We start from the raw sequence: 27,292 nt of genomic DNA, 5'->3' as shown, positions 1-27,292 counted from the left end.
CCAGAGAGGACATAGGGCCAGAGGACTTGAAGGAAGTCAGCAGGTAGACATGAAGCTGACATGCTCACACAGCATCCTCTGCTCCAGTCAGGGTGGGGATTGTGTTACCCCTGAACTCTGCTAACCCTGCCAGGGATGGCTACTGAGGGAGAATGATGATGAGACTCAGGAATGACCCTGCAGCCAGGACAGGACTGGGAGTGTTCTATGTGCCCCTGACAGATCCTTGAGACTTCAACCACAATGAACAGGGACCCCTTGACCACCTTTGCACAGGCTGCTGCCTCTGACAGGAACACTTACCCACCTTCCCAAACCCTCTCATCCTGGGAGATTCCCCGACTCTCTGGAGGTGGCAGACCCTGCTCCCAGCTCCTGAGCCCCTGGAGCTGGCCTTTCATGGCCTTGCTCAGGGATGCTATAGCTGTTGCCTCACCATGCTGGGAGGCCCCTCTGGGGTCTGGCACGAGGCCAGCACACTGTAGGAACTTGGCCATAGTCTGTGAACATTCTTGTGTCTTGAGTATCCATTAGTGAGTCCATCTCTGCCCCAAGCATGCATCTCAATACATAACCACAAGCTAAGAGGGAGTGCTTTGGATGAAAAGGGCAGAAAAGTTCTTGGTCAGAAAGAGTGCCCACTTCAATGTGGTGACATTCGTCTTAGGACAAGAGGATGAGTCAGAGAGAGAGAGGAGAGGAAAAACATGGCAGACAGCATGTCGAAGAGTATATGCAAAGGCCCCAAAAAGAAAAGGAAGTGAGAGGGGGCCCATCTGCTGAGGTTAAAGGGCAGTCTCTCAGCCAGATGCTCAGTCAGTCCTAGCATCCCTGTGGGTGTCTCCCCCTTGGGGCTCCTGATGCCTGGACCTTGGGGCCTCCTCAGCTGGGCCCAGGACCCACCTGGATGCAGGGTGAGGCACGGCCCTGCTGCCGGTGACTATAGAGTGTGTCAAGCAGCCACTGGAGCTGTGCGGTGCTGGTGGGGTTCTGGCTTGAGACTATCCCAAAAACCAGGACCTGGCCAGGGTCACGGGGTGCGGACAGGAAGCGCTCTAGCTCCACGTCGGTGACCAGCGGTGCCTTCACCATGCACCTGCAGCCAGCCCGAATGTCTTCCTTGCGAATGAGCTTCCGCAGCACCAGAGGGCAGTCGGAGGGTGAGGCTGCCCACCTGGTGGGGCTGCGCATCTCTCCAGCCTTTCCTCTGCAATGAGGGACAATGGGCCAGTGCTCAGTAGGCCAGTGCTCAGGCCTTGGATGGGGCCCCCTAAACTCTGTGTGCCTCAGTTTCCACAGGTATAAAACTGGTAACTCCTTCATCCACTCAACAAAAAATTTGGAGTCATCCTGAACTCCTTTCTCTCTCTGACACCTCACATCCCATCCAATCTGCCAGTAAGCCTGTCTGCTCTATGTTCATGAATGATCTAGAATCCACCCATGTTCCTTCTCTCCCACTCCTACTGACATGGCCCAATCCACCATCATTTCTTGCTTGGATGCCTGCAAGGGCTCCTAATGGCACTCTGCTTTCTTCCCTGGCCCCCCTTCAATCTATTCTGCACACACCAGATGGAGGGATCCTGGCTCCTGTTAGAACCCAAGTCATATCATGTCACTAATCTCTTTGAAACCCTCCAGTGTCCTTCCACCTTTCACAGAATAAAAGCCTATCTTCCCATGATGCCCTTCCAGCTGTACATGTTCTGGTCTCCTTTCTCAGTCTCTTGCCCTCTCTTACTCTCCAATATTCTCACCTTTGCTTATTGTGCTCAGTTGCTCCAACCTCTGCTTATCCCCCAGCCTTAGGGCCTTTGCTCTTGCTGTTCCTTCTGCCTGCCTGGCTTTCCCCCTGGGCAGCCACCACACAACTCACTTTCTTTCCCATCTCCTTTATATCTTCGTGCAAATGTCAACTTGTCAGAGAGGCTTTCCCTGACTGTCCTCTTTGGAATTGCACCTCTCAACCCTCGATACGCTTTCCCTCTCCCTGGCTATTTTTTCTCCTTCGCATTGCTCACTAGAGCACATATCATACATTTTATTTATTTTGATTATTGTACTTCTCCATTCCAACAGAACATAAATTTCATGAGTTTGGAGTGTTTTGCTCAGTGAAATAATAGTTCTTGGCAGATAGTAGATTCAATAGAGTCAATAGAAATTCAATAAATATGTAAACAAATACTTATCAGGTACCTATTATGTGCCAGGCATTGCATTGGGTTGTCTCAGCGTTATTGTATTTAGGTGGGAATGAGTACCATTCAAATACAAAGTGCTGCTATGATTTTATTCTTATCATTACCACTGTCTTACACTGTGGTTAGCATTGTAAGCACCTACAGCCCCAGCATAGACATTGTCTTGGCTAATTTTGTAATAACCCTATGTGATAGTCTGGACAGAAACTACTATCACTGTTTACAGATTGGAAAACAGAAGATTCCCACTGGGTGAATGGGTTATCCAAGTTCATACAGTGATTAAACGACAAGGGCTAGGATTAAAAACCAGGTCAACCTAAAACAAGATCAATGCCAGTAATTTAACTATTCACATTTTCACAGAAGCTGCCTGATACTAATAAATATTTGCTAAACTTAAGAATAACTCTTTTTTTTTTTAAAGATTTTATTTATTTATTTGCGAGAGAGAGACAGTGAGAGAGAGCATGAGAGGGAGAAGGTCAGAGAGCGAAGCAGACTCCCCATGGAGCTGGGAGCCCGATGTGAGACTCGATCCCGGGACTCCAGGATCACGCCCTGAGCCGAAGGCAGTCGTTCAACCAACTGAGCCACCCAGGCGTAACTCTTTTTTAAGAACATGAATATCTTGGAGAAAAAAGGTTAGATCTGCTAATCACAACTCACACTAAGATAAATCCAAAATGGATCAAGAATTTAAATGTGATAAAATTAAGCCATGAACATTCTAATAGAAAATAGGGATGAATCATCTTATAGTTTTAGAGTAGGGAAACCCTTTGATAATTTAGGATTCCTAAGTCCAAAGGCTATGAAAGAAAAATACTGATAAATTTAACTACACAGAAGAAAAATGAAAAAACCTGAGTGGCAAGACCATCACAAAGACAAATGACAAATGACAAATGACAAACTGGGAAATATGTATATGAAACTTCCATCACAGACAAGTGGTTAGTTTCCCTACTAAGTAAATACTGTAAATGAGTTAGAAAATGTTAATAACCCAGCAAAATATGAACAAGTAAGTGAATACACAATTCACAGAAAATTATATTAAAATGATTTTTTAAAAGATTCTCCCATTTATTTGAGAGCAAGAGAGTGCAATCAGGGGGAGGGGCAGAGGGAGAGGGAGAGAATCCTCAAGCAGATTCCCTGCTGAGCACAGAGCCTTACATGGGGCCTGATCCCATGACCCTGAGATGATGACTCAAGCTGAAATCAAGAGTTAGATGCCTAACCAACTGAGCCACCCAGGTGCCCCAAAAATGATTTTTAAAATTATACTAATATAAGAGTGGCATAGCAAAATATAAGAGTAACATAGAGAACCCCAAATCTATGTCCCTTCACTAAAGAACAATTAAGCTGGCAAAAACTGTCAGAATCAACTTTATCAGAACTCTGGAAATGAATTTAAAAGCTTACCACAGTCAAGGAATGCTTAATGAATAAAGAAACTGCTATATTTTGGTAAGAGAGTACTGTGGTGTTTTAACTTACTCACTTCCTATCCCCTGCTCCCCACCTTGGTGGCATCTGTGAGGATGGCAGCCCATGTTCTTGGTGTGGTTTGCTGATACCAGAGAGGGTAATATGGACTTTGCTCTGAAGGAACTGTGATTATGTGGTTTGGCACGCCTGGAGATTCCCTAAAGGACTGGCTAAGGGGCTTGCCTTTGTTTCGCTCACCTTGGAACTTTCTCCTGGACAGCATCTGTTAAAATCATTTAAAAGGAAGTATGGGAGATACAACCTCCTGGTTTAAGGGCTAACAGACAGGCACATGGTACACAAATGAAAAAACCTAGGAAGATGATGCTGGGGGAAAAATACACGGAGGGGTGGGTATAAAGACTTTGAAAGTTTCCACATATACTAGAGAATCTAAAGGGGCACATACATGTCCAGGGTTGGAACCATGTTTAGAGAAACCTGAGAATACTCTAGTCTTTCATATCTGGATGACATTTGGTCTCTGCCAATGAGGGACAAAGCAGAGACATAAACAGCCTGACTGAAAGCACGGAAGGGGTGTACCTTAACACAGTTAATCTGCAAAGACTAGGAGAGTGTTTTTTATTTAACTTAATTTAATTTAATTAATTAATTTACTTATTATTTGGCTCCAGGTATTTAAGAAGTCTGTCAAATTTCACTAGCTGACCACTTAGCTAAACAGAGACTTTATGACCACACATGACAAAGAATGTAGTCTTTATAAAAGTAGTCTAGAAAAGTCACTAAACAACTACAAACTATGAGCAACAAAAAGAAACCCTGGAAAGAGGGAAGAATTTGATTTCTAGAATTACCACATTATGATATTAAAAATGATATTAAAAATGAAGCACTAAAAGAAACAAGAAAAAAGGAATGAAGAAAAACTATCCCTGAGGAATTCCAGCCATTGTCCTTACTAGATAAAGATCTATAAATCAACTGTCCTAATTATGACCAAAGTACTAAGGAAACTAAGAATGAATAACTGAAGGAAACCAGGAAGACAATGTCCTACCAAACAGGGAATATCAACGAAGAAATAAAAAGTATAAAATAAGCTAACTAGAAATTTTTTGGAGTTGAAAAGTACAACAAATGAAATGAAAAATTCAACCACAGATCTGAATAGTCAGGAAAAAGAATCAGAAGACTTGAAAACAGGCCAGTTAAGATTATCCAGTCTGAAGAACAGAAAGAAAAAAGAACAAAGAAAAATAAGGAGAGCTTCAGTTACATGTGGGACACCATCAAGAATGCCAAGATACACTCAATGGGAGATCCAGAAGGACAAGAAAGAAAGGAGCAGAAAGAATATTTGAAGAAATAATTGCCAAAGACTCTCCAAAATATGTCTTTCTAAGAAGCTCAACAATATCTAAGTAAGATAAATTCAGAGATCCACAGAAAGACACATTATAATACAATTGTTGAAAGTCAAAGACAAAAAGAGAATCTTGAAAGCAACAAACGTGGTTCATCACCTACAAGGGATTCTTAATAAAATTAACAGCCAGTTTCTCATAAAAAATCATGGGGTCATCATCATTAGCCCTCAGGGAGATTCAAATTAAAACCACATTGAGATATCACCTTACACCAGTTAGAATGGCCAAAATTAACAAAACAAGAAACAACGTGTGTTGGAGAGGATGTGGAGAAAGGGGAACCCTCTTCCACTGTTGGTGGGAATGCAAGTTGGTGCAGCCTCTTTGGAGAACAGTGTGGAGATTCCTCAAGAAATTAAAAATAGAGCTTCCCTACGACCCTGCAATTGCACTCCTGGGTATTTACCCCAAAGATACAGATGTCGTGAAAAGAAGGGCCATCTGTACCCCAATGTTTATAGCAGCAATGGCCACAGTCGCCAAACTATGGAAAGAACCAAGATGCCCTTCAATGGATGAATGGATAAGGAAGATGTGGTCCATATACACTATGGAGTATTATGCCTCCATCAGAAAGGATGAATACCCAACTTTTGTAGCAACATGGACGGGACTGGAAGAGATTATGCTGAGTGAAATGTCAAGCAGAGAGAGTCAATTATCATATGGTTTCACTTATTTGTGGAACATAACAAATAGCATGGAGGACAAGGGGCATTCGAGAGGAGTAGGGAATTTGGGTAAATTGGAAGGGGAGGTGAACCATGAGAGATTATGGACTCTGAAAAACAATCTGAGGGGTTTGAAGTGGCGGGGGGGTGGGAGGTTAGGGTACCAGGCGGTGGGTATTATAGAGGGCACGGCTTGCATGGAGCACTGGGTGTGGTGAAAAAATAATGAATACTGTTTTTCTGAAAATAAATAAATTGAAAAAAAAAATCATGGGGCTGGAAGGCACCGGAATGACATATGTAAAGTGCTAAAAGAAAAAAAAAGACCTCTCCAACAACGAATTCTGTATTAAGCGAATTTATCATTCAAAAAATATGAAGTCAAGACATTCCAAGATAAATAAAAGCTGAGGGATTTTGTCACTAGTAGACCTACTGCAAAAGAAATGCTAAAGTGCCTTTAGATTGAAATCGAAGAATACTAGACAGTAACTTGAAACTATATGAAAAAATAAAAAACATTGTAAAGCTAACTATATAAGTAAATATAAACCAGCATAATATATTTACAACTACTCTGTTCTTTTCCTATATGATTTAAAAGACAAACACATAAAACAATAATTATAAATCTATGTTAGTTGGGCACATGATGCATAAAGATGTAGTTTTTTACAACAACAACAGGGTGGGGTGGTGAGTTTGTATAGGAGTAGAGATTTTGTAAACTTTTGAAGCTAAATTTATATTAATTCAAGATAGATTGTTATTGTAATCCCCAGACCAACTACTAAGAAAATAATTAAAAACTATACAGAAAAGGAAATAAGAAGAGAACAAAAACTGTATGTGGGGCACCTGGGTGGTACAGTTGGTTAAGTGTCTGGCTCCTGACTTTTGGCTCGGGGTTATGAAATTAGGCCCCATGTGGGCTCCATGCTCAGCAAGGAGTCTGCTTGAAATTCTCTCTCTCCCTCTCTCTGCTCCCCTCCCACTCATACACACATACATACACACACACACTCTCTCAGATAAAACAAATAAATAAAATCTTTTAAAAAAACTATATGTATTACCTAGGGCTCTCTAGAAACAGAACCAACAGGATATATATGGATATATATCAGAGAAGATTTTTATTATAGGAGTTGGTTCATGTGATTACAGAAGCCAAAAATTACCACAATCTGCTGTTTACAAGTGGCAGAGCCAGGGAATCCAGTAGTATAATTTAATCTGAGTCTAACAACCTGGGAACCAAGGGAGCCAATGGTATAATTCCTAGTCCAAGGCCAAAGGCTTAAGAACTGGGAGGCTGCTGTGTAAGTCCTAACATCCAAAGACCCAAGAACCAGGAGCTCTGATGTCTGAGGGCAGGAAGAAATGGACTTTCCAGCTCAAGAATAGAGAGAAAGGATTCACTTTTCTTTTGTTTTTTTTTTTTTCCAATCTATTTATTTTCAGAAAAACAGTATTCATTATTTTTTCACCACACCCAGTGCTCCATGCAAGCCATGCCCTCTATAATACCCACCGCCTGGTACCCTAACCTCCAACCCCCCCGCCACTTCAAACCCCTCAGACTGTTTTTCAGAGTCCATAATCTCTCATGGTTCACCTCCCCTTCCAATTTACCCAAATTCCCTACTCCTCTCTAACGCCCCTTGTCCTCCATGCTATTTGTTATGCTCCACAAATAAGTGAAACCATATGATAATTGACTCTCTCTGCTTGACTTATTTCACTCAGCATAATCTCTTCCAATCCCGTCCATGTTGCTACAAAAGTTGGGTATTCATCCTTTCTGATGGAGGCATAATACTCCATAGTGTATATGGACCACATCTTCCTTATCCATTCATCCGTTGAAGGGCATCTTGGTTCTTTCCATAGTTTGGCGACTGTGGCCATTGCTGCTATAAACATTGGGGTACAGATGGCCCTTCTTTTCACGACATCTGTATCTTTGGGGTAAATACCCAGGAGTGCAATTGCAGGGTCGTAGGGAAGCTCTATTTTTAATTTCTTGAGGAATCTCCACACTGTTCTCCAAAGAGGCTGCACCAACTTGCATTCCCACCAACAGTGGAAGAGGGTTCCCCTTTCTCCACATCCTCTCCAACACATGTTGTTTCCTGTTTTGTTAATTTTGGCCATTTTTTTGTTTTATGCAGGTCCTCAGTGGATTGGATGATGTCCATCCCCATTGGTAAAGATGAATCTCTTTACTCTGTCTACTGAATCAAATGCCAATGTCTTCCAGAAGCACATTCACAATCACTTCTTGGCTTTTTGGCTAAGATCAAGTGCAGAAGCACATTCACAGACATGCCCAACAATACCGTTTCCCCCTTATCCCAATCAAGTTGGAACAAAATTAAGCATCACACCACACACCAACATATGTAAAAAGAAGAAACAAAAATAAAAGTCAACAATGGAGGAATTGAGTAACAAAAAAATATATAAGATTTATGGAAAACCAATAATAAAATGGAAGATGTAAGTCCTTAATAGTAATTAGTTGTAAATGCAAATGGATTGAAATCTTCAACAAAAGTCAGAGATTGGCAGAATGGAAAAGAAAAACAACAACCCATGATCTAACTATATGCTCTCTAATGCTCTCTATATGCTCAAGTAAAAAAGATGGAAACAAATTCCAAGGAAACAGTAACCAAAAATGAAGAGGGATGGTTAAACTAATACCAGTAAAAAATAAACTTTGAGTAAAATATTATTTCAGGAGACAAATAAAGCACTATATGTTAAGAACAGAGTCACTCTCATTAAAAATACAACAATTATGAATATGTATGCAATATGATAATACAGCCTCTAAATATATGAAGCACAAACTGACAGAATTGAAAGGAGAAACAGAAAATCCTACTCTAATTCTAGTTGGATATTTTAACAGCCCATTTTTTTGTTATTTTTAATTATTATTATTTTATAAACATATAATGTATTATTAGCCCCAGGGTTACAGGTCTGTGAATCTCCAGGTTTATACACTTCACAGCACTCACCATTGCTGTGACTCCCCACTCACACTCCCCAAATGTCCATAACCCCACCACCCCCTCCCTCCCCCCTCCACCCAGCAACCCCCAGTTAGTTTTGTGAGGTTAAGAGTTTCTTACAGTTTGTCTCCCTCCCGATCCCATCTTGTTTCATTTATTCTTTTCCTATCCCCCAAACCCCCCATGTTGCATCTCCAATTCCTCATATCAGGGAGATCATATGACAGTTGTCTTTCTCCGACTGACTTATTTCGCTAAGCATAATACCTTCTAGTTCCATCCATGTTGTTGCAAATGGCAAGATTTCATTTCTTTTGATGGCTGCATAGTATTCCATTATATGTATGTGTGTGTGTGTGTGTGTGTGTATATATATCACATCTTCTTTACCCATTCATCTTAACAGCCTATTTTTAATAACAGACAAAACAACTAGAAAGACGATAAACAAGAAAATAGACACTTTAAAGAACACTGTAGGGGTGCCTGGGTGGCTCAGCGGGTTAAAGCCTCTGCCTTTAGCACAGGTCATGATCCCAGGGTCCTGGGATTGAGCTCTGCATCAGGCTCTTTGTTCGCCAGGGAGCTTTCTTCCCCCTTTCTCTCTGCCTGCCTTTCTGCCTACTTGTGATCTGTCTGTCAAAAAAAAAAAAAAAAAAGAACACTGTAGACAACTAACCTAAGAGATATGGATAGATTATTTAACTCAACTATAGCAGATACACATTCTTCTCAAGTGCACAGGGACCATTCTCTAGCATAAACTATATACTCACCCATCATAAAGTCCCAGTAAATTAAAAAATGAATGAAATCATACAAAATATTTTCTCTAACAACAGTGGAATAAAATTAGAAATCATTAACAGAAAGAAATTTGGAAAAATCTTCAATTGGAAATTAAGCAACACATTCTTAAACAGTCAATGGAGCAAAGAGAAATCACAAGACAAATTAGGAAATACTTTGACATTAATGAAAACAAAACAACCCAAAATAACAAAATTTATAGGATACATTGATTAAGAGAAAAGAAAGAGCTCAAATCAATAACCAAACCTAACATTACACTAGCAAAACAAAAACAATCTAAACTCAAAGCTAGCAGAGGGAAGGAAATCAGTCACAATAGAGTGAGGATAAAAAAAAATAGAAATAGAAGGCAATATAGAGAAACAATGAAAAAATGTTGGCTCTCTGAAAAGATCAGTAAGGCTGATTAATCTTTAGTTAGACTAAGAAAAAAGAGAGAAGACTTAAATTACTAAATTAAATATGAAAGTGGGACATTATTACTGATCTTACAAAACTAAAAATAATTATAAGAAGTTATTATGAACTATACATCAACAAATTAGATAACCTAAGTGAAATGGATAAATTCCTAGAAATAAACTACCAAAACTGACTGAAGAAGAATTATAAAATCTGGATAAGCCTCTAATAAGTAAAAAAAATTGAATCAGTAATCAAAAAAGCTTTCTAACAAAGAAAAGCCCAGGACCAGATGGTTTCACTTTTTTTTTTTTTTAAGATTTTATTTATTTATTTGACAGACAGAGATCACAAGTAGGCGGAGAGGCAGGCAGAGAGAGAGAGAGGAGGAAGCAGCCTCCCTGCTGAGCAGAAAGCCCAATGTGGGGCTCCATCCAGGACCCCGGGATCATGACCTGAGCCAAAGGCAGAGGCTTTAACCCACTGAGCCACCCAGGTGCCCCCAGATGGTTTCACTTTTGAATAATACCAAACACTTGGAAAACTGACACCAATTGTCCTCAAATTCATCTAAAAAGTGGAATAGGAAAGAACACTTCCTAACTCATTCTATGAGGGAAGCATTACCCTGATAACAAAACCAAAGACAAGAAAAGAAAAATACAGGTGGATATCCATTATGAATATAAATGTAAAAATTCTCAATGAAACAAATACTAGGAAGCCAAGTCCAACAGCCTATTAAAAGGATTATACACCATGTCTAAGCAGGGTTTACTTAAGGAACATAAGGGTGGTTCAACTTATAAAAATCTCCTTAATCTCCTTAATAAAATGAAGATAAAAAACCACAAGATCCTCTCAATTGATACAGAAAAAAATTTGATAATTCAAACACCCTTTCACGACAAAAACATTCAACAAGCTAGGATTAGAAGGGAACTTCTTCAACATGATGAAAGACATTTATGAAACACTCACTGCTAACATCATACTCAATATTAAAGGACTGAAAGTTTTATCCCTTATAGATTAGGAATAAGACAAGGATGTACACTTTCACTTTTTCTATTCAATACTGTACTGGAAGTTCTAACTAGAGCAATTAGGCAAGAAAAAGAAATAAAAGCCATCTAAATTGGAAATAAGGAATAAAACTATTTCTATTCACAGGTAATATGATTTATATATGGAAAATCCTAAAGAGCACACACACACATACACACACAAACAATAAGAGCTAATAAACAAATTCAGTAAAATGTCAGGATAAAAGATTAACAAGCACAAGTCAGTTATATTTCTATACACTAGTAAAGAACAATCTGAAAAGGAAATTAAGAAAATAATTTCACTTATAATAGCAGCAAGAAAGATAAAATACTTAGGAATAAATGTAACCAAGATAGTGAAAGACTCACATAATGAATACTGCAAAATACTGAAATAAATTGTTTTTGTCTGTTTTTTTTCTTTTTAAAATTTTACCTAATTTCTAGTTAGTTAACATTCAGTGCAATATTGGTTTCAGGAGGAGAATTCAATGATTCATCACTTACATAAAACACCCAGTGTTCATCTTAACAATCCTTAATACTTAACAATCCTTAATACTCATCACCCATCTAGCCCATCCCCCACCCACCTCCCTCCATCAGCCTTCAGTTTGTTCTCTATCAGTAAGAGTCTCTTTTGGTTTGTTTCTCTCTCTCTCTCTCCCCCCCCCCCCCTTCTTTCTTTTTAGAAGAAAATTTTAAATTGTTTTTAAAAGTATCCATTAACAGATAAATGAATAAACCAAATGTGGTCTATATATACAATGGAATACTATTCAGCCCTTAAATAGAAGGAAATTCTGACACATACCAAAGCATGGATGAACCTGGAAGGCATTATGCTAAATAAAATAAGCCAGTCACACACACAAAAATACAGTGTGATTCCACTTATATAAAGTAGTTACAGTAGTCAAAGTCATAAAAACAAAGTAGAGGGGTGGTTGCCAGAGGCTGGGGGAGAGGAAACGAGGGGTTAGTGTTTAATGGGGACAGAGTTTCAGTTTTATAAAATGAAAGGAGTTCTGAGATGGACAGTGGTGATTGTCATATAACATTATGAGTGTATTTAATACCACTGAAATGAATACACTTAAATATGATATATAATTTTTATTTTACATGCATTTTATACCACAATAAAAAATTGAAAAAAGAAATTATAAAAGATGCTTGACTTCACATACAATAAAATAAATGCACAAGATGGGAGAGTAGGAGGATCTTAAGCTCACCTATCCCACAGATACAACTAGATAACACCCATATCAGTGTATATAGATGTAATAGATTCAGAAAACAACCCGAAGACTGGCAAAATAGACTATCCACAGCTAAATGTAGAGAGATGACCATATCAAAGAGGATAGGAAGAGTGGAAACATGGTCAGAAACTAAATGGAGGGAGGGACCCTGCAGGGTAAAGAAGGGGAAAGAAATAGACCCTCACATCAGGCACCCGAATCACAAGGAACCCACAAAGGGAAGAAAAATCCCCATAACATTTGGCTTTAGAAACCAGATGAGCTGAATTTTGTGTTCTTACAATCAGTGGGGCTTAACACTTGGATCTTTAAAAATTAGTGAGCTCAGCTCTGGGAGAGCTGGGAGAGGACAGTAGTGATGAGGGAGCAGGAGGCTGGCTGAGGACAAAGCAAAAGCTGGCACCTTGCACCCCCTCTCCACCCACTCCCCTCAGTAATATGTGTGACATTCCTCAGGCACCTCTGGCTGCTCTAAAAGAACAATAGTTAACTTGCAGAGATCACAATCCTGCAAGACAGTCTCCCTTGGTTTACCAATGTCCTAGAGATTTACAACAAAGAAGCTATCTAACAATAGCACAATTTCCAGGCAAATAACTCAGTTCCTCAAGCCCTAAAGTTAAATTTCTTCTAAACCCAAATCTCACTAACAAGGACACTTGATAGGAGAAATGTGAAACTTTATCTCTAGATCTCCAAGATAGTGTCAAGAATCATTCCCAAGCATATGGCCCACTGATATACATCTAAAGGGTCTCACAAGAAGATTTTTACTACGAGTAATGAATAACCTTTCTCCCAACAATAGCTAGCCCCTCAAGGTCCTGGAGACCTTGCTTCCAAAATTCCTTAGAGACTAACATCACCCTCTTTGTCCTCACCTACCCAACTCCTATGTATATAATCAGCCACTCCTCAGGATAATGGCGCAGCAGCATCTCTGTCTGCCCATGGGTCCTGTCCGCATGCTCTAATAAACCACCTTTTTGCACCAAAGACATCTTAAGAATTCTTTCTTAGCTGTTGGGTCCTAACCTCACCCCATTGAACCTCACCTAGGTTCAAGAACTTCATCAGTAGGAAACTGAGTCCCTGCCCTTAAAGAGACAGCACAACAAACAGTCCCATGGAGATACAGCAGAGAAGCAGTCATTTGAAAAATGCCCAAGATAAACAGGAGGAAGATCTGTTTACCAATCTCAGAGTGTGTGCTAAAGGGGCAGTCATTGTTGGGAGACTTCTCCAGGAACAAAGAAGCTGGCAAATGCCATTTCCCTTCCTTACCCCCAGCTTAGACACAGATAGCTACAACTAGCACAGTGCCAACATGCTGACATTTGCTACCAAACTTGCTAACAGTGCACCCTACCCACACACACTTCTGCAGATACACCTCTTTCTTTTTTTTTTTTTTAAAGATTTTATTTATTTATTTGACAGACAGAGATCACAAGTAGGCAGAGAGGCAGGCAGAGAGAGAGGAAGGAAAACAGGCTCCCTGCTGAGCAGAGATCCCGATGCGGGGCTCGATCCCAGGACCCTGAGATCATGACCTGAGCCGAAGGCAGAGGCTTAACCCACTGAGCCACCCAGGCGCCCCAGATACACCTCTTTCAACGTGGCAGGCCATGGTTTCCAAGGGCTGTAGGTCCCCTCCCATGGCAAACCTTCTCAGACCTTGTAATACCACTGTTCTGTGTTCTCCTTCAGAGAGGCTCCCACTAATACTCTCTTGGCTAGAGCCCATCCAAAGCAGTGCCACATGGCTGGCAACATGGAAGCAGTCCCAACAAGGACCGGCACCACTCCAAAGTGACCCTTGCCTTAGGGAGAGGGGAAGATAACCACCCACACCAGTTTAACTGTGGCCCACAATGGGCTGGGAGTAGACGAAAGGTCTGACTATAGACCCTGCCCACCAAAAAAAGCTTCTCAGGGGACAACACAGGGAAAGCATCCTTTACATCAATGCTACTGCATCTCTGGAAAATGCCTGGTCTGACTTAACTCAGGCCCAAGGAGACCCCATTAACAACCAGGAACCAAACCCTGCCCACAACAGGTAAAGAGAGCCATTGCAGATGACTAGACTGACGGCAAAGTGGCTCAGCCACAACAGCAGGGTACACAGAACACATACACTAGACAGTCCTAAAGTGCCAGTTCTGGTGAATAGGGAACACTGCATAGCGGGGCACCAGAGGACATCTTCTTCATAAGACCACTACTTTTGAGAGCAGGAGATGTAGCTGACTTTCCTAACACACAGTAACAGACAAAAAGTGAGACACAATGAAGAGGCAGAGGAATATGTACCAAATGAAAGAACAGGACAAATCACAGCAAGGCACCTAAACAAAGTGGAGATAAGTAATATACCTGACCAAAAATTTAAAGTAATGGTCTACAAGAGTCTCATTTCAGACCTGAAGACATGTGCAGGTTAAAAATGAAGGGATGAAGAAGCATTTGTCATGCACACAGAATTGAAAAGAAACCCAGGATAGCAATACTTCTACTGGACAAAATAGACTTTAAAACAAAGACTGTAACAAGAGACCAAGAAAAACACTATATAATTAATCATAAGGGGAACAATACAAGAAGAAAATATAACTGTATATATTTATTCACTCAACATAGGAGCACCCAAATACATAAAGCAGCTTATAACAAACATAAAGGAAGTAATTATTAGTAATGCAATAAGAATAGGAGACTTTAACACCCCATTTACATCAATGGATAGGTTGTCCAAACAGAAAATCAACAGGAAATAGTGGCTTTGAATGACATATTGGATCAAATGGATCTAATAGATATATTCAGAACATTCCATCCCGAAACAGCAGAATATGCATTCTTTTCAACTGCACATGGAACATTCTCCAGAATAGATCACATATTAGGCCACTAAAAGTCTCAACAAATTGAAAAAGACTGGAGTCATACCATGCATCTTTTCTGACTACAATGCTATGAAACTAGAAATAAAAAACAACAAAAAATCTGTAAAGACTACAAATACATGGAGTTTAAACAATATGCTACTAAATAATAAATGGACCAATTAAGGAATGAAAAAGTAAATTAAAAAAATACATGGGAAGAAATGAAAATGAAAACATAATGGTCCAAAATCTTTGGGATGCAGCAAAAGCAGTTCTAAGAAGGAAGTATATAGTAACGTAAGCTTAACTCAAGAAACAAGAAAAAAATTAAATAAGTAAACTAAACTTACACCTAAAAGAGTTAGTAAAGAACAAAGAAAACCCAAAACCAGTAGAAAGAAATAATAAAGATTAGAGCAGAAATAAATAAAATAGAAGCTAAGAAAACAATAAACAGATCAATGAAACCAAGATCTGGTTCTTTGAGAGATCAACAAAATTGATATACCTTCATCAAACAAACAAACAAACAAAACGAGAGAGAGAGAGAGAAAACTCAAATAGACAAAATCAGAAATGAAAGAGGAGAAATAACAACCAATACCACAGAAATACAAAAGATTAAAAGAGAATATTATGAAAAACTATGCTAACAAACTGGAAAACCTAGAAGAAATGGATAACCTCTCAAAACTGGATCAGAAAGAGAGAGACAATTTGAACAGACCAAATATGGAATAAAATTGAATCAGTAATCAAAAAGCTCCCAGCAAACAAAAGTCCAGGACCGTATGGTTTCATAGGTAAGTTCTATCAAATATTTAAAGAGTTAATATCTATTCTTGTCAAACTATTCAAAAAAATAGAAGAGGAAGGAAAGCTGTTCTGAATTTATTCTGAGGCTAGCAATATCCTGATATCAAAGACACTACAAAAGAAGAGAACTATAGGTCAGTATCTCTGATGAACATAGATGCAAAATCCTCAGCAAAATCCTTTGAGAAACATTAGCAAACCAAACCCAACAATAATCATTCACCACTATCAAGTGGGATTTATTGCTGGAATGCACGGGTGATTCAATATTCACAAATCAATCAACACAATATATCACGTCAACAAGAGAAAGGATAAAAACCATATCATCACTTCAATAGATGCAGAAAAAAAATTTGACAAAGCACAACATCCATTCATGATAAACATCCTCAGCAAGTTCATCTAGAGGAACACACCTCAACACAATAAAGACCACTTGTGAAAAATCTACAGCAAATATTATAGTCAGTGGGAAAAATTGGGCAATTTTCTCCTAAGGTCAGAAACAAGATAAGGATGTCCACTCTCACCACTTCTATTCAACATAGTACTGGAAGTCCTATCCACAGCAATCAGACAACAAAAAGAAAAGGTATCCAATTGGTCAGGAAGAGGTAAAACTTCCACTATTTGCAGACGACATCATACTAGATATAGAAAACCCTAAAGACTCCATAAAAAAAACTATTAGAATTGATAAATGAATTCAGTAAGACTGCAGGATACAAAACCAACATACAGAAATCCATTGCATTTCTATGCACTAATAATGAAATAGCAGAAAGAGAAATTAAGAAAAGAATCCCAATTGTCACAACTGCACCAAAAATAATAAAATACCTAGAAATAAACTTAATAAAAGGAGATGAAATATCTGCATTCTGAAAATTATAAAAGAAATTGAAAGAAATTATGAAAGAAATTGAAGACAACACAAAAAATTTGAAAGATATTCCATGCTCATGGATTATAAGAATATTCTTAAAATGTCCATCTAACCAAAGCAATCTACATATTTAACACAGTCCCTATCAAAATACCAACAGCATTTTTCACAGAACTAGAATAAATAATCCTAAAACTTGCATGGAACCACAAAAGAAGCCAAATATCCAAAGCAATCTTGAAAAAGAACAAAACTGGAGGTATCACAATCCCACCTTCAAGTTATATTACAAAGCTGCAGTAAACAAAACAGTATGGTACTGGCACAAAAACAGACATGTAGGTCAATGGAGCACCTTAGAGAGTCCAGAAATAAAACCAAAATTACATGGTCAGTTGATTTTCGACAAAACAGGCAAGAATATACAATGAGGAAAAGACAATCTCTTTCAACAAATGCTATTGGGAAAACTGGACTGCTACATGTAAAGGAATGAAACTGGATCACTTTTTTACACCATACACAAAAATAAACTCAAAATGGATTAAGGACCTAAATATGACATGAGAGAACATAAAAATCCTAGAAGGGAGCACAGGCAGTAATTTCCCTGACATTGACCATTGTAACATTTTTCTAAATATGGCTCCTGAGGCAAGGGAAACACAGGCAAAAATAAACTGTTGTGACTATATAAAAATAAAATGTTTCTGCAAGGCAAATGAAAAAATCAATAAAACTAAAAAACTACCTATGGAATGGGAGAACACATTTGCCAATGACATATTTTATAAAGGGTTATTATCCAAAACATATGAAGGACTTATAAAACTCAATGCCCAAAACCAAATAATCCAATTAAAAATTGGGCAGAAGACATGAACAGACATTTCTCCTAAGAAGACATTCAGATGGTCAACAGACACATGAAGATGCTCAATATCACTCAATATCAGGGAAATACAAATCAAAACCACAATGAGCTATCACCTCACACCCATCAGAATGGCTAAAATTAACAATACAGGAAACAACAGACATTGGCAAGGATGCAGAGAAAGGGGAACCCTCTTACACATTTTGTGGGAATGCAAACTGGTGCAGTCACTCTGGAAAACAGTATGGAGGTTCCTCAAAAAAAATTTTAAAAAGAGTGGGGAAGGAAACAAGATGGCAGAGGAGTGGGAGACTGAAATATCATCAGGTCCCAAGGTTCAGCTACTTAGTTATCAAACCATTCTGAACACCTACAAACTCAACAGGAGATAGAAAAGAAGAAGAGCAGCAATTCTAGGAACATAAAATTGACTATTTCCTGGAAGGCAGAAAGGGCAGAGAAGTGAATCCAAAGCAATGGGAAAAGAGACCGTGATTGGTGGGGGGGCGGCTCCCAGCAAGTGGTGGAGCAGCGGAGCACAAAATCAGAACTTTTAGAAGTCTGCTCTGCTGAGGGACATTGCTCCAGAGACTAAGCAGGGGTGGGGCCCTTGTGGGGACAGTGTGGTCTCAGGACCCTCAGGGTCACAGAAAGACTGGGAGTTCCTGAGTGTAGCAGAGCTTCCAGGTATCTAAGTGGGGAAGCTGGTTACAGAGATGGAGCCACGGAGGGGGCTCTCTAAGGGTTACCTTAAACTGTGATCCGAGGTGCAGTTGGACCACTGTTCTTCAAGCAGGGACCCCACAAGTGGCAGGTCCAGAGAGACTCACCTTCTTCCTCCAGGAGGAGTGGTGCAGGAGTACACTGCAGTAATCTACTGGGTTTGGAGACTCCAAATGGGGCTGTGTGCCAGAGATAGAAAGGCTCAGTCACAGGCCTGGTTAGCACGGAGTGTGGCTGGAGACCAGGGAGATGGGAGAGATTGACTGCTATTCTCTGAGGGCACACTGAGGAGTGGGGCCCTGAGCTCTTGGATCCTCTGGTCAGAGATTTGGAGGCTACCATCATCATTCTTATCCTCCAAAGCTGTACAGAAAGCATCCAGGGAACAAAAGCTACCTAGTGTGACCAAGCACATTGCTTAGCTTGGCCCCTGGCAAGAGCAGTGCAATTCCACCTTGGGCAAAGACATTTGAGAATCACTGCAAGAGGCCCCTCCCCCAGAAGATCAGCAAGAACATCCAGCCAAGACCAAGTTCACTGATCAATAAGAACTGTGGAACTCCAAAGCTAGGGGAAAGCAACACATAGAATTCATGACTTTCCCCCTATGATCCTTTAGTCTTTCAAAGTTAAATTTTTAAAATTTCATTTTTTTCTTATTCTATTTTTTAACCTTTCCTCTTTCATATTTAACACTATTTTAACTATTCTAGCTATTTTATCTTATCAATACCTTTAAAAAAATCTTTAAAAATCGGGGCACCGGGCACCTGGGTGGCTCAGTGGGTTAAGCTGCTGCCTTCGGCTCAGGTCATGATCTCAGGGTCCTGGGATCGAGTCCCGCATCGGGCTTTCTGCTCAGCGGGGAGCCTGCTTCCCTCTCTCTCTCTGTCTACTTGTGATCTCTGTCTGTCAAATAAACAAATAAAATCTTTAAAAAAAAAAAATCGGGGCACCTGGGTGGCTCAGTGGGTTGAAGCCTCTGCCTTCAGCTCGGGTCATGGTCTCAGGGTACTGGGATCAAGCCCCACATCGGGCTCTCTGCTTGGCAGGGAGCCTGCTTCCCCCTCTATCTCTGCCTGCCTCTCTGCCTACTTGTGGATCTCTGTCTGTCAAATAAATAAATAAAATCTTTTTAAAAAAATCTTTAAAAATATTCATTGTTACAGTCATATTTTATCCCTTCATTGTATTTAACCTTATTTTTTGTATACATATAGGGTTTTCTTTCTTTAAAATTTTGGGATACAACTGATGAATATGGATGCTAAGATTCTCAACAAGATCCTAGCCAACAGGATCCAACAGCACATTAAAAAGATTATCCACCATGATCAGGTGGGATTCATCCCTGGGCTACAAGGATGGTTCAACATTCGCAAATCAATCAATGTGATACAACAAATTAATAAGAGAAGAGAGAAGAACCACATGGTCCTCTCAATTGATGCAGAAAAAGCATTTGACAAAATCCAGCATCCGTTCCTGATTAAAACGCTTCAAAGTATAGGGATAGAGGGAACATTCCTGAACCTCATCAAATCTATCTATGAAAGACCCACAGCAAATATCATCTTCAAGGGGAAAAAGCTTGCAGCCTTCCCATTGAGATCAGGAACAAGACAAGGATGCCCACTTTCACCACTCTTGTTCAACATAGTATTAGAAGTCCTAGCAACAGCAATCAGACAACAGAGAGAAATTGAATGTATCCAAATTGGTAATGAAGAAGTCAAACTCTCTCTCTTTGCAGATGACATGATTCTTTATATGGAAAACCCAAAAGACTCCACCCCCAAACTACTAGAACTCATACAGCAATTCAGCAACGTGGCAGGATACAAAGTCAATGTGCAGAAATCAGTGGCTTTCTTATACACTAACAATGAAAATACAGAAAGGGAAATTAGAGAATCGATTCCATTTACTATAGCACCAAGAACCATAAGATACCTGGGAATAAACCTAACCAAAGAGGTAAATAATCTGTACTCGAGGAACTACAGAACACTCATGAAAGAAATTGAAGAAGACACAAATAGATGGAAGACCATTCCATGCTCTTGGATCGGAAGAATAAACATTGTTAAAATGTCTATACTGCCTAGAGCAATCTATACTTTTAATGCCATTCCGATCAAAATTCCACCGGCATTCTTCAAAGAGCTGGAGCAAATAATCCTAAAATTTGTATGGAACTAGATGAGACCCCGAATCGCTAAGGAAATGTTGAAAAACAAAAATAAAGCTGGCGGCATCACGTTACCCGATTTCAAGCTTTATTACAAAGCTGTGATCACCAAGACAGCATGATACTGGCATAAAAACAGACACATAGACCAGTGGAACAGAGTAGAGAGCCCAGACATGGACCCTCAACTCTATGGTCAGTTAATCTTTGACAAAACAGGAAAAAATATACAGTGGAAAAAAGACAGTCTCTTCAATAAATGGTGCTGGGAAAACTGGACAGCTATATGTAGAAGAATGAAACTCGACCATTCTCTTACACCGTACACAAAGATAAACTCAAAATGGATAAAAGACCTCAACGTGAGACAGGAATCCATCAGAATCCTAGAGGACAACATAGGCAGTAATCTCTTCAATATCAGCCACAGCAACTTCTTTCAAGATACGTCTCCAAAGGCAAAGGAAACAAAAGTGAAAATAAACTTTTGGGACTTCATCAAAATCAAAAGCTTCTGCACAGCAAAGGAAACAGTCAACAAAACAAAGAGGCAACCCACGGAATGGGAGAAGATATTTGCAAATGACAGTACAGACAAAAGGTTGATATCCAGGATCTATAATGAACTCCTCAAACTCAACACACATGAAACAGGCAAACACATCAAAAAATGGGCAGAAGATATAAACAGACACTTCTCCAATCAAGACATACAAATGGCTATCAGACACATGAAAAAATGTTCATCATCATTAGCCATCAGGGAGATTCAAATTAAAACCACATTGAGATATCACCTTACACCAGTTAGAATGGCCAAAATTAACAAAAGAGGAAACAACATGTGTTGGAGAGGATGTGGAGAAAGGGGAACCCTCTTACACTGTTGGTGGGAATGCAAGTTGGTGCAGCCTCTTTGAAGAACAGTGTGGAGATTCCTCAAGAAATTAAAAATAGAACTTCCCTATGACCCTGCAATTGCACTCCTGGATATTTACCCCAAAGACACAGATGTCGTGAAAAGAAGGGCCATCTGTACCCCAATGTTTATAGCAGCAATGGCCATGGTCACCAAACTATGGAAAGAACCAAGATGCCCTTCAACGGATGAATGGATAAGGAAGATGTGGTCCATATGCACTATGGAGTATTATGCCTCCATCAGAAAGGATGAATACTCAACTTTTGTAGCAACATGGACGGGACTGGAAGAGATTATGCTGAGTGAAATCAGTCAAGCAGAGAGAGTCAATTATCATATGGTTTCACTTATTTGTGGAGCATAACAAATAGCATGGAGGACAAGGGGCGTTCGAGAGGAGAAGAGAATTTGAGTAAATTGGAAGGGGAGGTGAACCATGAGAGACTATGGACTCTGAAAAACAATCTGAGGGGTTTGAAGTGGCAGGGGGGATGGGAGGTTAGGGTACCAGGTGGTGGGTATTATAGAGGGCACGGCTTGCATGGAGCACTGGGTGTGGTGAAAAAATAATGAATACTGTTTTTCTGAAAAGAAATAAATTGAAAAAAAAAAAAGAACTCAAATACATGGAGGCTAAATATAAATATCTGAGTAAATATAATAAACTATTTTTCTTAAGTTCTTTAAAGTTTATGACTGTTGAAAGCAAAGATTGTAAAATTGTTAAGGGGTTTCAATATATGTAGATGTAATACATTTGACAACCATACTACAGTGGGGGGAGAACAAAGAGACATAATAGATGGTTGTAAGATGACTACATTTCCTTTAAAGTGGTGACAATATTAAACTTAAATAGGCTTTTTAAGGTAAGGCATGTAGAATGTAAATCCTAAAGTAAACACTAAAAGAAAAATTAAAATACTAAAAAGTCAATAGTCAAATCAAAATGGAATATTAAAAATATTCAAGCAGTTCAAAAGAAGGCAGGAGAGAAGAGAGGAGCAAAAACAAAACAAAGCAAAACCAAAAGACAAAAACAAGATATAAGCAGAAAAATAATGAAATAGTAGACTTAAATTTAACTATATCAATAATTATAATAAGTGTAAATGGTCTAAATACACCAATTAAAAGAGTGTTATATTGGATAAAAATATAAGACCTAACTATATGCTATTTATAAAACACATACTTTAAATATAATGATACAGATAGATTAAAAGTAACAGAATGGAAAAGTTTTGCCAAGCAAATACTAGTCAAAAGAAATCTGAAGTGAGTGTATTATTATTATACAGAGTGGACTTCAGAAAAGAAAAATTACCAGGTATCAAGAGGAAATTACATAATAATAAAAGAGCCAGATGTGTTATACTTAACAATATGGCTCCAAGATTCTTGAAGTAAAAATAGGATAAAATTTGAATATATTGAAGACATATATCTATACACCTCAAAAATGTTATAATTTTTGCTTTCAACAGCCATACATATTTTAAGAAACTTAGGTAAAATAAACTAACCACAATCATACTTGGAGACATCAACACTCTATTCTCAGTAACCAACAGAACAAGAAGATAGAAAATTAGCAAGGAAACAGAGGAATTAAACAACACTATCACTGGACCTCACTGACACTTGTCAATGATACTCTGTTGATTTGCTTTAGACTCCACCCATCAAGAGCAGAATACATTTTTTTTTCAAGTGCACATGTAACATTTACCAAGATAGACCACATTCTGGGTCATAAAACAAACCTTAGCAAATTTAAAAGAATACAAATCATATAAAATATTTTCTCAGACTATATCAGAAATAAACTAAAAATAAATAACAAAAAGATACTTAGAAAATCCTCAAACATTTGGAAATTAGAGATTGGATTCTAAATAACCTATGAGCCAAAGATGAAATCACAGGGAAATTAGGAAATACTTTAAATGGAATAAAAATTAAAATCCATCATTTCAAAATTTATAAAACTCAGGCAAAATATACTTAAAAGGAAGTTCACATAATTAAATACATATTAGGAAATAGGGCCTCATTAATAATCCAAGCTTACAATTTAGAAACTAGTAAAAAGCAATTTGTACACAAAACAAGCAAAAAGAAGATAAAAATGGATGGCAGAGAAGCAGAGAGAGTCAATTATCATATGGTTTCACTTATTTGTGGAGCATAACAAATAGCATGGAGGACATGGGGAGTTAGAGAGGAGAAGGGAGTTGGGGGAAGTTGGAAGGGGAGGTGAACCATGAGAGACTATGGACTCTAAAAAACAATCTGAGGGGTTTGAATTGACGGGTGGGTGGGAGGTTGGGGTACCAGGTGGTGGGTATTATAGAGGGCATGGAACACTGGATGTGGTGAAAAAATAATGAATACTGTTATGCCAAAAATAAATAAAAAATAAATTTAAAAAAATAGATGGCAGAAATAATGGAATTGAAAACAGAATAACAATAGACAAAAATCAATGAAACTAAAAGCTGATTCTTTGAAAAGATTAATAAAATTGATGAAACTATAGCCAGACTGACCAACATAAAACAGAAGACCCAAATTACTATCAGAAATAAAAGGGGATATCACATATCCTTTCATTATAATAAACCTCACACATTCATGCAACTATATGCTGAATCCCATGAGTTCTGGTAAATCTCTGAATGTGGGGATAGTGTTTAAGCCCCCTGAAAGATAATACTACACAGCAATAAGAATAAATGAAATGTTGATATGTGCCACAACATGGATAAATCTTGCATGCATTATACTAAGTGAAAGAAACTAGACTATAATTCCAATTATGACATTTTAGAAAACGCAAAACTATAGCTACAAAGAACAGGTCAGTAGTTGCTGAAGACTAAGGGTGAGTGAAGAGTTTGACTATGGAAGGGTGCCACATGAAGGAGTATGGGGTGGGCAGTGGGAGGTGATGGAACCATTCTGTGTCTTGGCTATGGTGGTGGTTACACAGCTCTATGCATTTACCAAAACTCATAGACTTTTACACCAAAAAGAGTAAAGTTTACTGGAAGTAAATTAAAAGTAAATTTAAATTGAGATATAATCAACTGCCTTTCTGTAAGCAGCAACAAATAGAAAAATTAAATTAAAAAACATAATTTATAGAGCCACCAGGGAGGCTCAGTCAGTTGAGTGTCCAACTCTTGATTTTGGCTCAGGTCATGATCTTGAGGTCCTGGCATCAAGCCCCACACCAGACTCCATGCTTGGTGGGGAATCTGCTTGAGGATTTCTGTCCCTTTCCCTCTACCTCTCCCCTGGCGTTATGCTCTCTCTCTCTCTCTCTCTCAAAATAAATAAATCTTTAAAAATTAAAAAAATAGCATAATTTATAATAGCAACAAAAACTATTAAATACCCTAAAATAAACCTAATGAAAGACTCTGTGTTGAAAATTACAAACTACAGAGAGATTAGAGAAGACATAAATAAATAAATAAAAAGATATATCATGTAGGTCTGATAGGAATTTGAGAAACAAGACAGAGGATCATAGGTGAAGGGAGGGGAAAAATGAAACATGACAAACCAGAGAGGGAGACAAGCCATAAGAGACTCTTAATCTCAGGAAACAAACTGAGGGTTGCTGGAATGGAGGGGGGTGGGAGGGATGGGATGGCTGTGTGATGGACATTGGGGAGGGTATGTGCTATGGTGAGTGCTGTGAATTGTGTAAGACTGATGAATCACAGACCTAAAACAAATAATACATTATATTTTAATTTTAAAAAGATATACCATGTTCCTGGATTGAAATACTCTATTACAAAGACATTAGCAATCTATTTGAAATCATAAGATACATCTTTTTTTTTCCAATTTATTTATTTTCAGAAAAACAGTATTCATTATTTTTTCACCACACCCAGTGCTCCATGCAAGCTGTGCCCTCTATAATACCCACCACCTGGTACCCCAACCTCCCACCCCCCCACCACTTCAAACCCCTCAGATTGTTTTTCAGAGTCCATAGTCTCTCATGGTTCATCTCCCCTTCCAATTTACCCCAAAGCACATACCCTCCCCAATGTCCATAACCCTACCCCCCTTCTCCCAACCCCCCTCCCCCCAGCAACCCACAGTTTGTTTCATGAGATTAAGAGTCACTTATGGTTTGTCTCCCTCCCTATCCCATCTTGTTTCATGGATTCTTTTCCTACCCACTTAAGCCCCCATGTTGCATCACCACTCCCTCATATTAGGGAGATCATATGATAGTTGTCTTTCTCCGCTTGACTTATTTCGCTAAGCATGATACGCTCTAGTTCCATCCATGTTGTCGCAAATGGAATGGAATACTATGCAGCCATCAAAAGAAACGAAATCTTGCCATAAGATACATCTTTTAAACTGACAAGGTGATTATAAAATTATATGGAAATGTAAAGGGTGAAAAATAGCAAAAAAAATTTAGAACAACAAAGTTTGAGTACTTAGTCTCCTGTATATCAATACTTACTATAAAGCTGTAATACTTAGTTAGATAGTTTGGTATTGGTAAAAGATTGGACAAATAGGAAGCAAAATAGGGAATCCAGAAAATGTCCCCTGATTTATACACATAGAGCCCCTTAATTTTTTTATAGAATTTGCACCAAAAAACATTGGGGGAAATTATAATCTTTTATATACATTGGAATATTTGTATATTATATATCTATATCTATATCCATATATTTATTTATCTATACACACACACACACACACATATATATATATATATACTATATATGGAAAAAAATTAAAACTTGGTTCCTATTTCTATCACCATAGAAATTTCCAGGTGGAGGATAAATATAATGTAAAAGTTAAAAAGGTTACTAAAAAAGTTACTTCATTGAATATTGTCATCATCTCTGAATAGGGAAAGTTCTTGAATAAGATATAAAAAGCTAATTATAAAGAAAATATTAAAAATTGGACCTTATGTTTGCCAGCTTCTCTTCCTCAATAGACATCATTATCAGAGTAAGTGTAAGATCATTTGCAGCACGTAAAACCGAGAAAAGTCTTGTACCCAAAACATACAAATAACTTCAAAATATAAATCAAGAAAAGGCAAATGACCAGTAGAAAAATAGATGAGAGAGGTAAACAGGCCATTTACAAAAGAGAATATCCAATATGGTCAATGAGCAAACAAAAGGTACTCAACCTCTACAGTCACCAAGGAAATACAAATGAAAGCCCATATCATCATTGCAGAATGGCTATAATTAAAATGACTGGCAACATCAAGCATAGTGAAGATGTGGAGTAACTGGACCTCTCACTGCTGCTGGTTGGAGTCGAACTTGTTACCACCACCCAAGAACATGGCCACATTGAAAATGGCCAGGCCCTACTACAAGTGAGACATGTACCTACTCTAGGACAGCCATTGCACACCCAGGCATATACCAGCCATAAATAAGGACATATGCTAACACTAGCAACGTTTATCATTACCAAAACTGTAAACAACCCAAAAATATCCATTAACATTAGGAGACATAATTCATAATGTATTCAAGTAATAGGTTACCACACAGCAACGAGAATAAGCAAACTACTGCAACTCACAATTATAATGTTGAGCAAAAGAGGCTAGATGCCAAAGAACACA

General features: G+C 38.6%; 1 protein-coding gene across 1 annotated transcript in view; it reads right to left on the bottom strand.

Annotated features, from left to right (window-relative positions):
- Positions 1-27,292, bottom strand: part of C6H3orf20 (chromosome 6 C3orf20 homolog) — a 79,167-nt gene that overhangs the window by 10,496 nt on the left and 41,379 nt on the right. The window contains exon 12 of the mRNA XM_044255213.1: positions 904-1,207. Coding sequence (XP_044111148.1) covers positions 904-1,207 — 304 coding nt within the window. The remainder of the gene's footprint in view (positions 1-903; positions 1,208-27,292) is intronic.

The sequence above is a fragment of the Neovison vison genome, chromosome 6 (assembly GCF_020171115.1).
Source record: "Neovison vison isolate M4711 chromosome 6, ASM_NN_V1, whole genome shotgun sequence".
In the NCBI taxonomy this organism is placed as follows: domain Eukaryota; kingdom Metazoa; phylum Chordata; class Mammalia; order Carnivora; family Mustelidae; genus Neogale; species Neogale vison.
The sequence above is the reverse complement of the archived record's forward strand: the minus strand, read 5'-3'. Positions and strand labels throughout refer to the sequence as shown.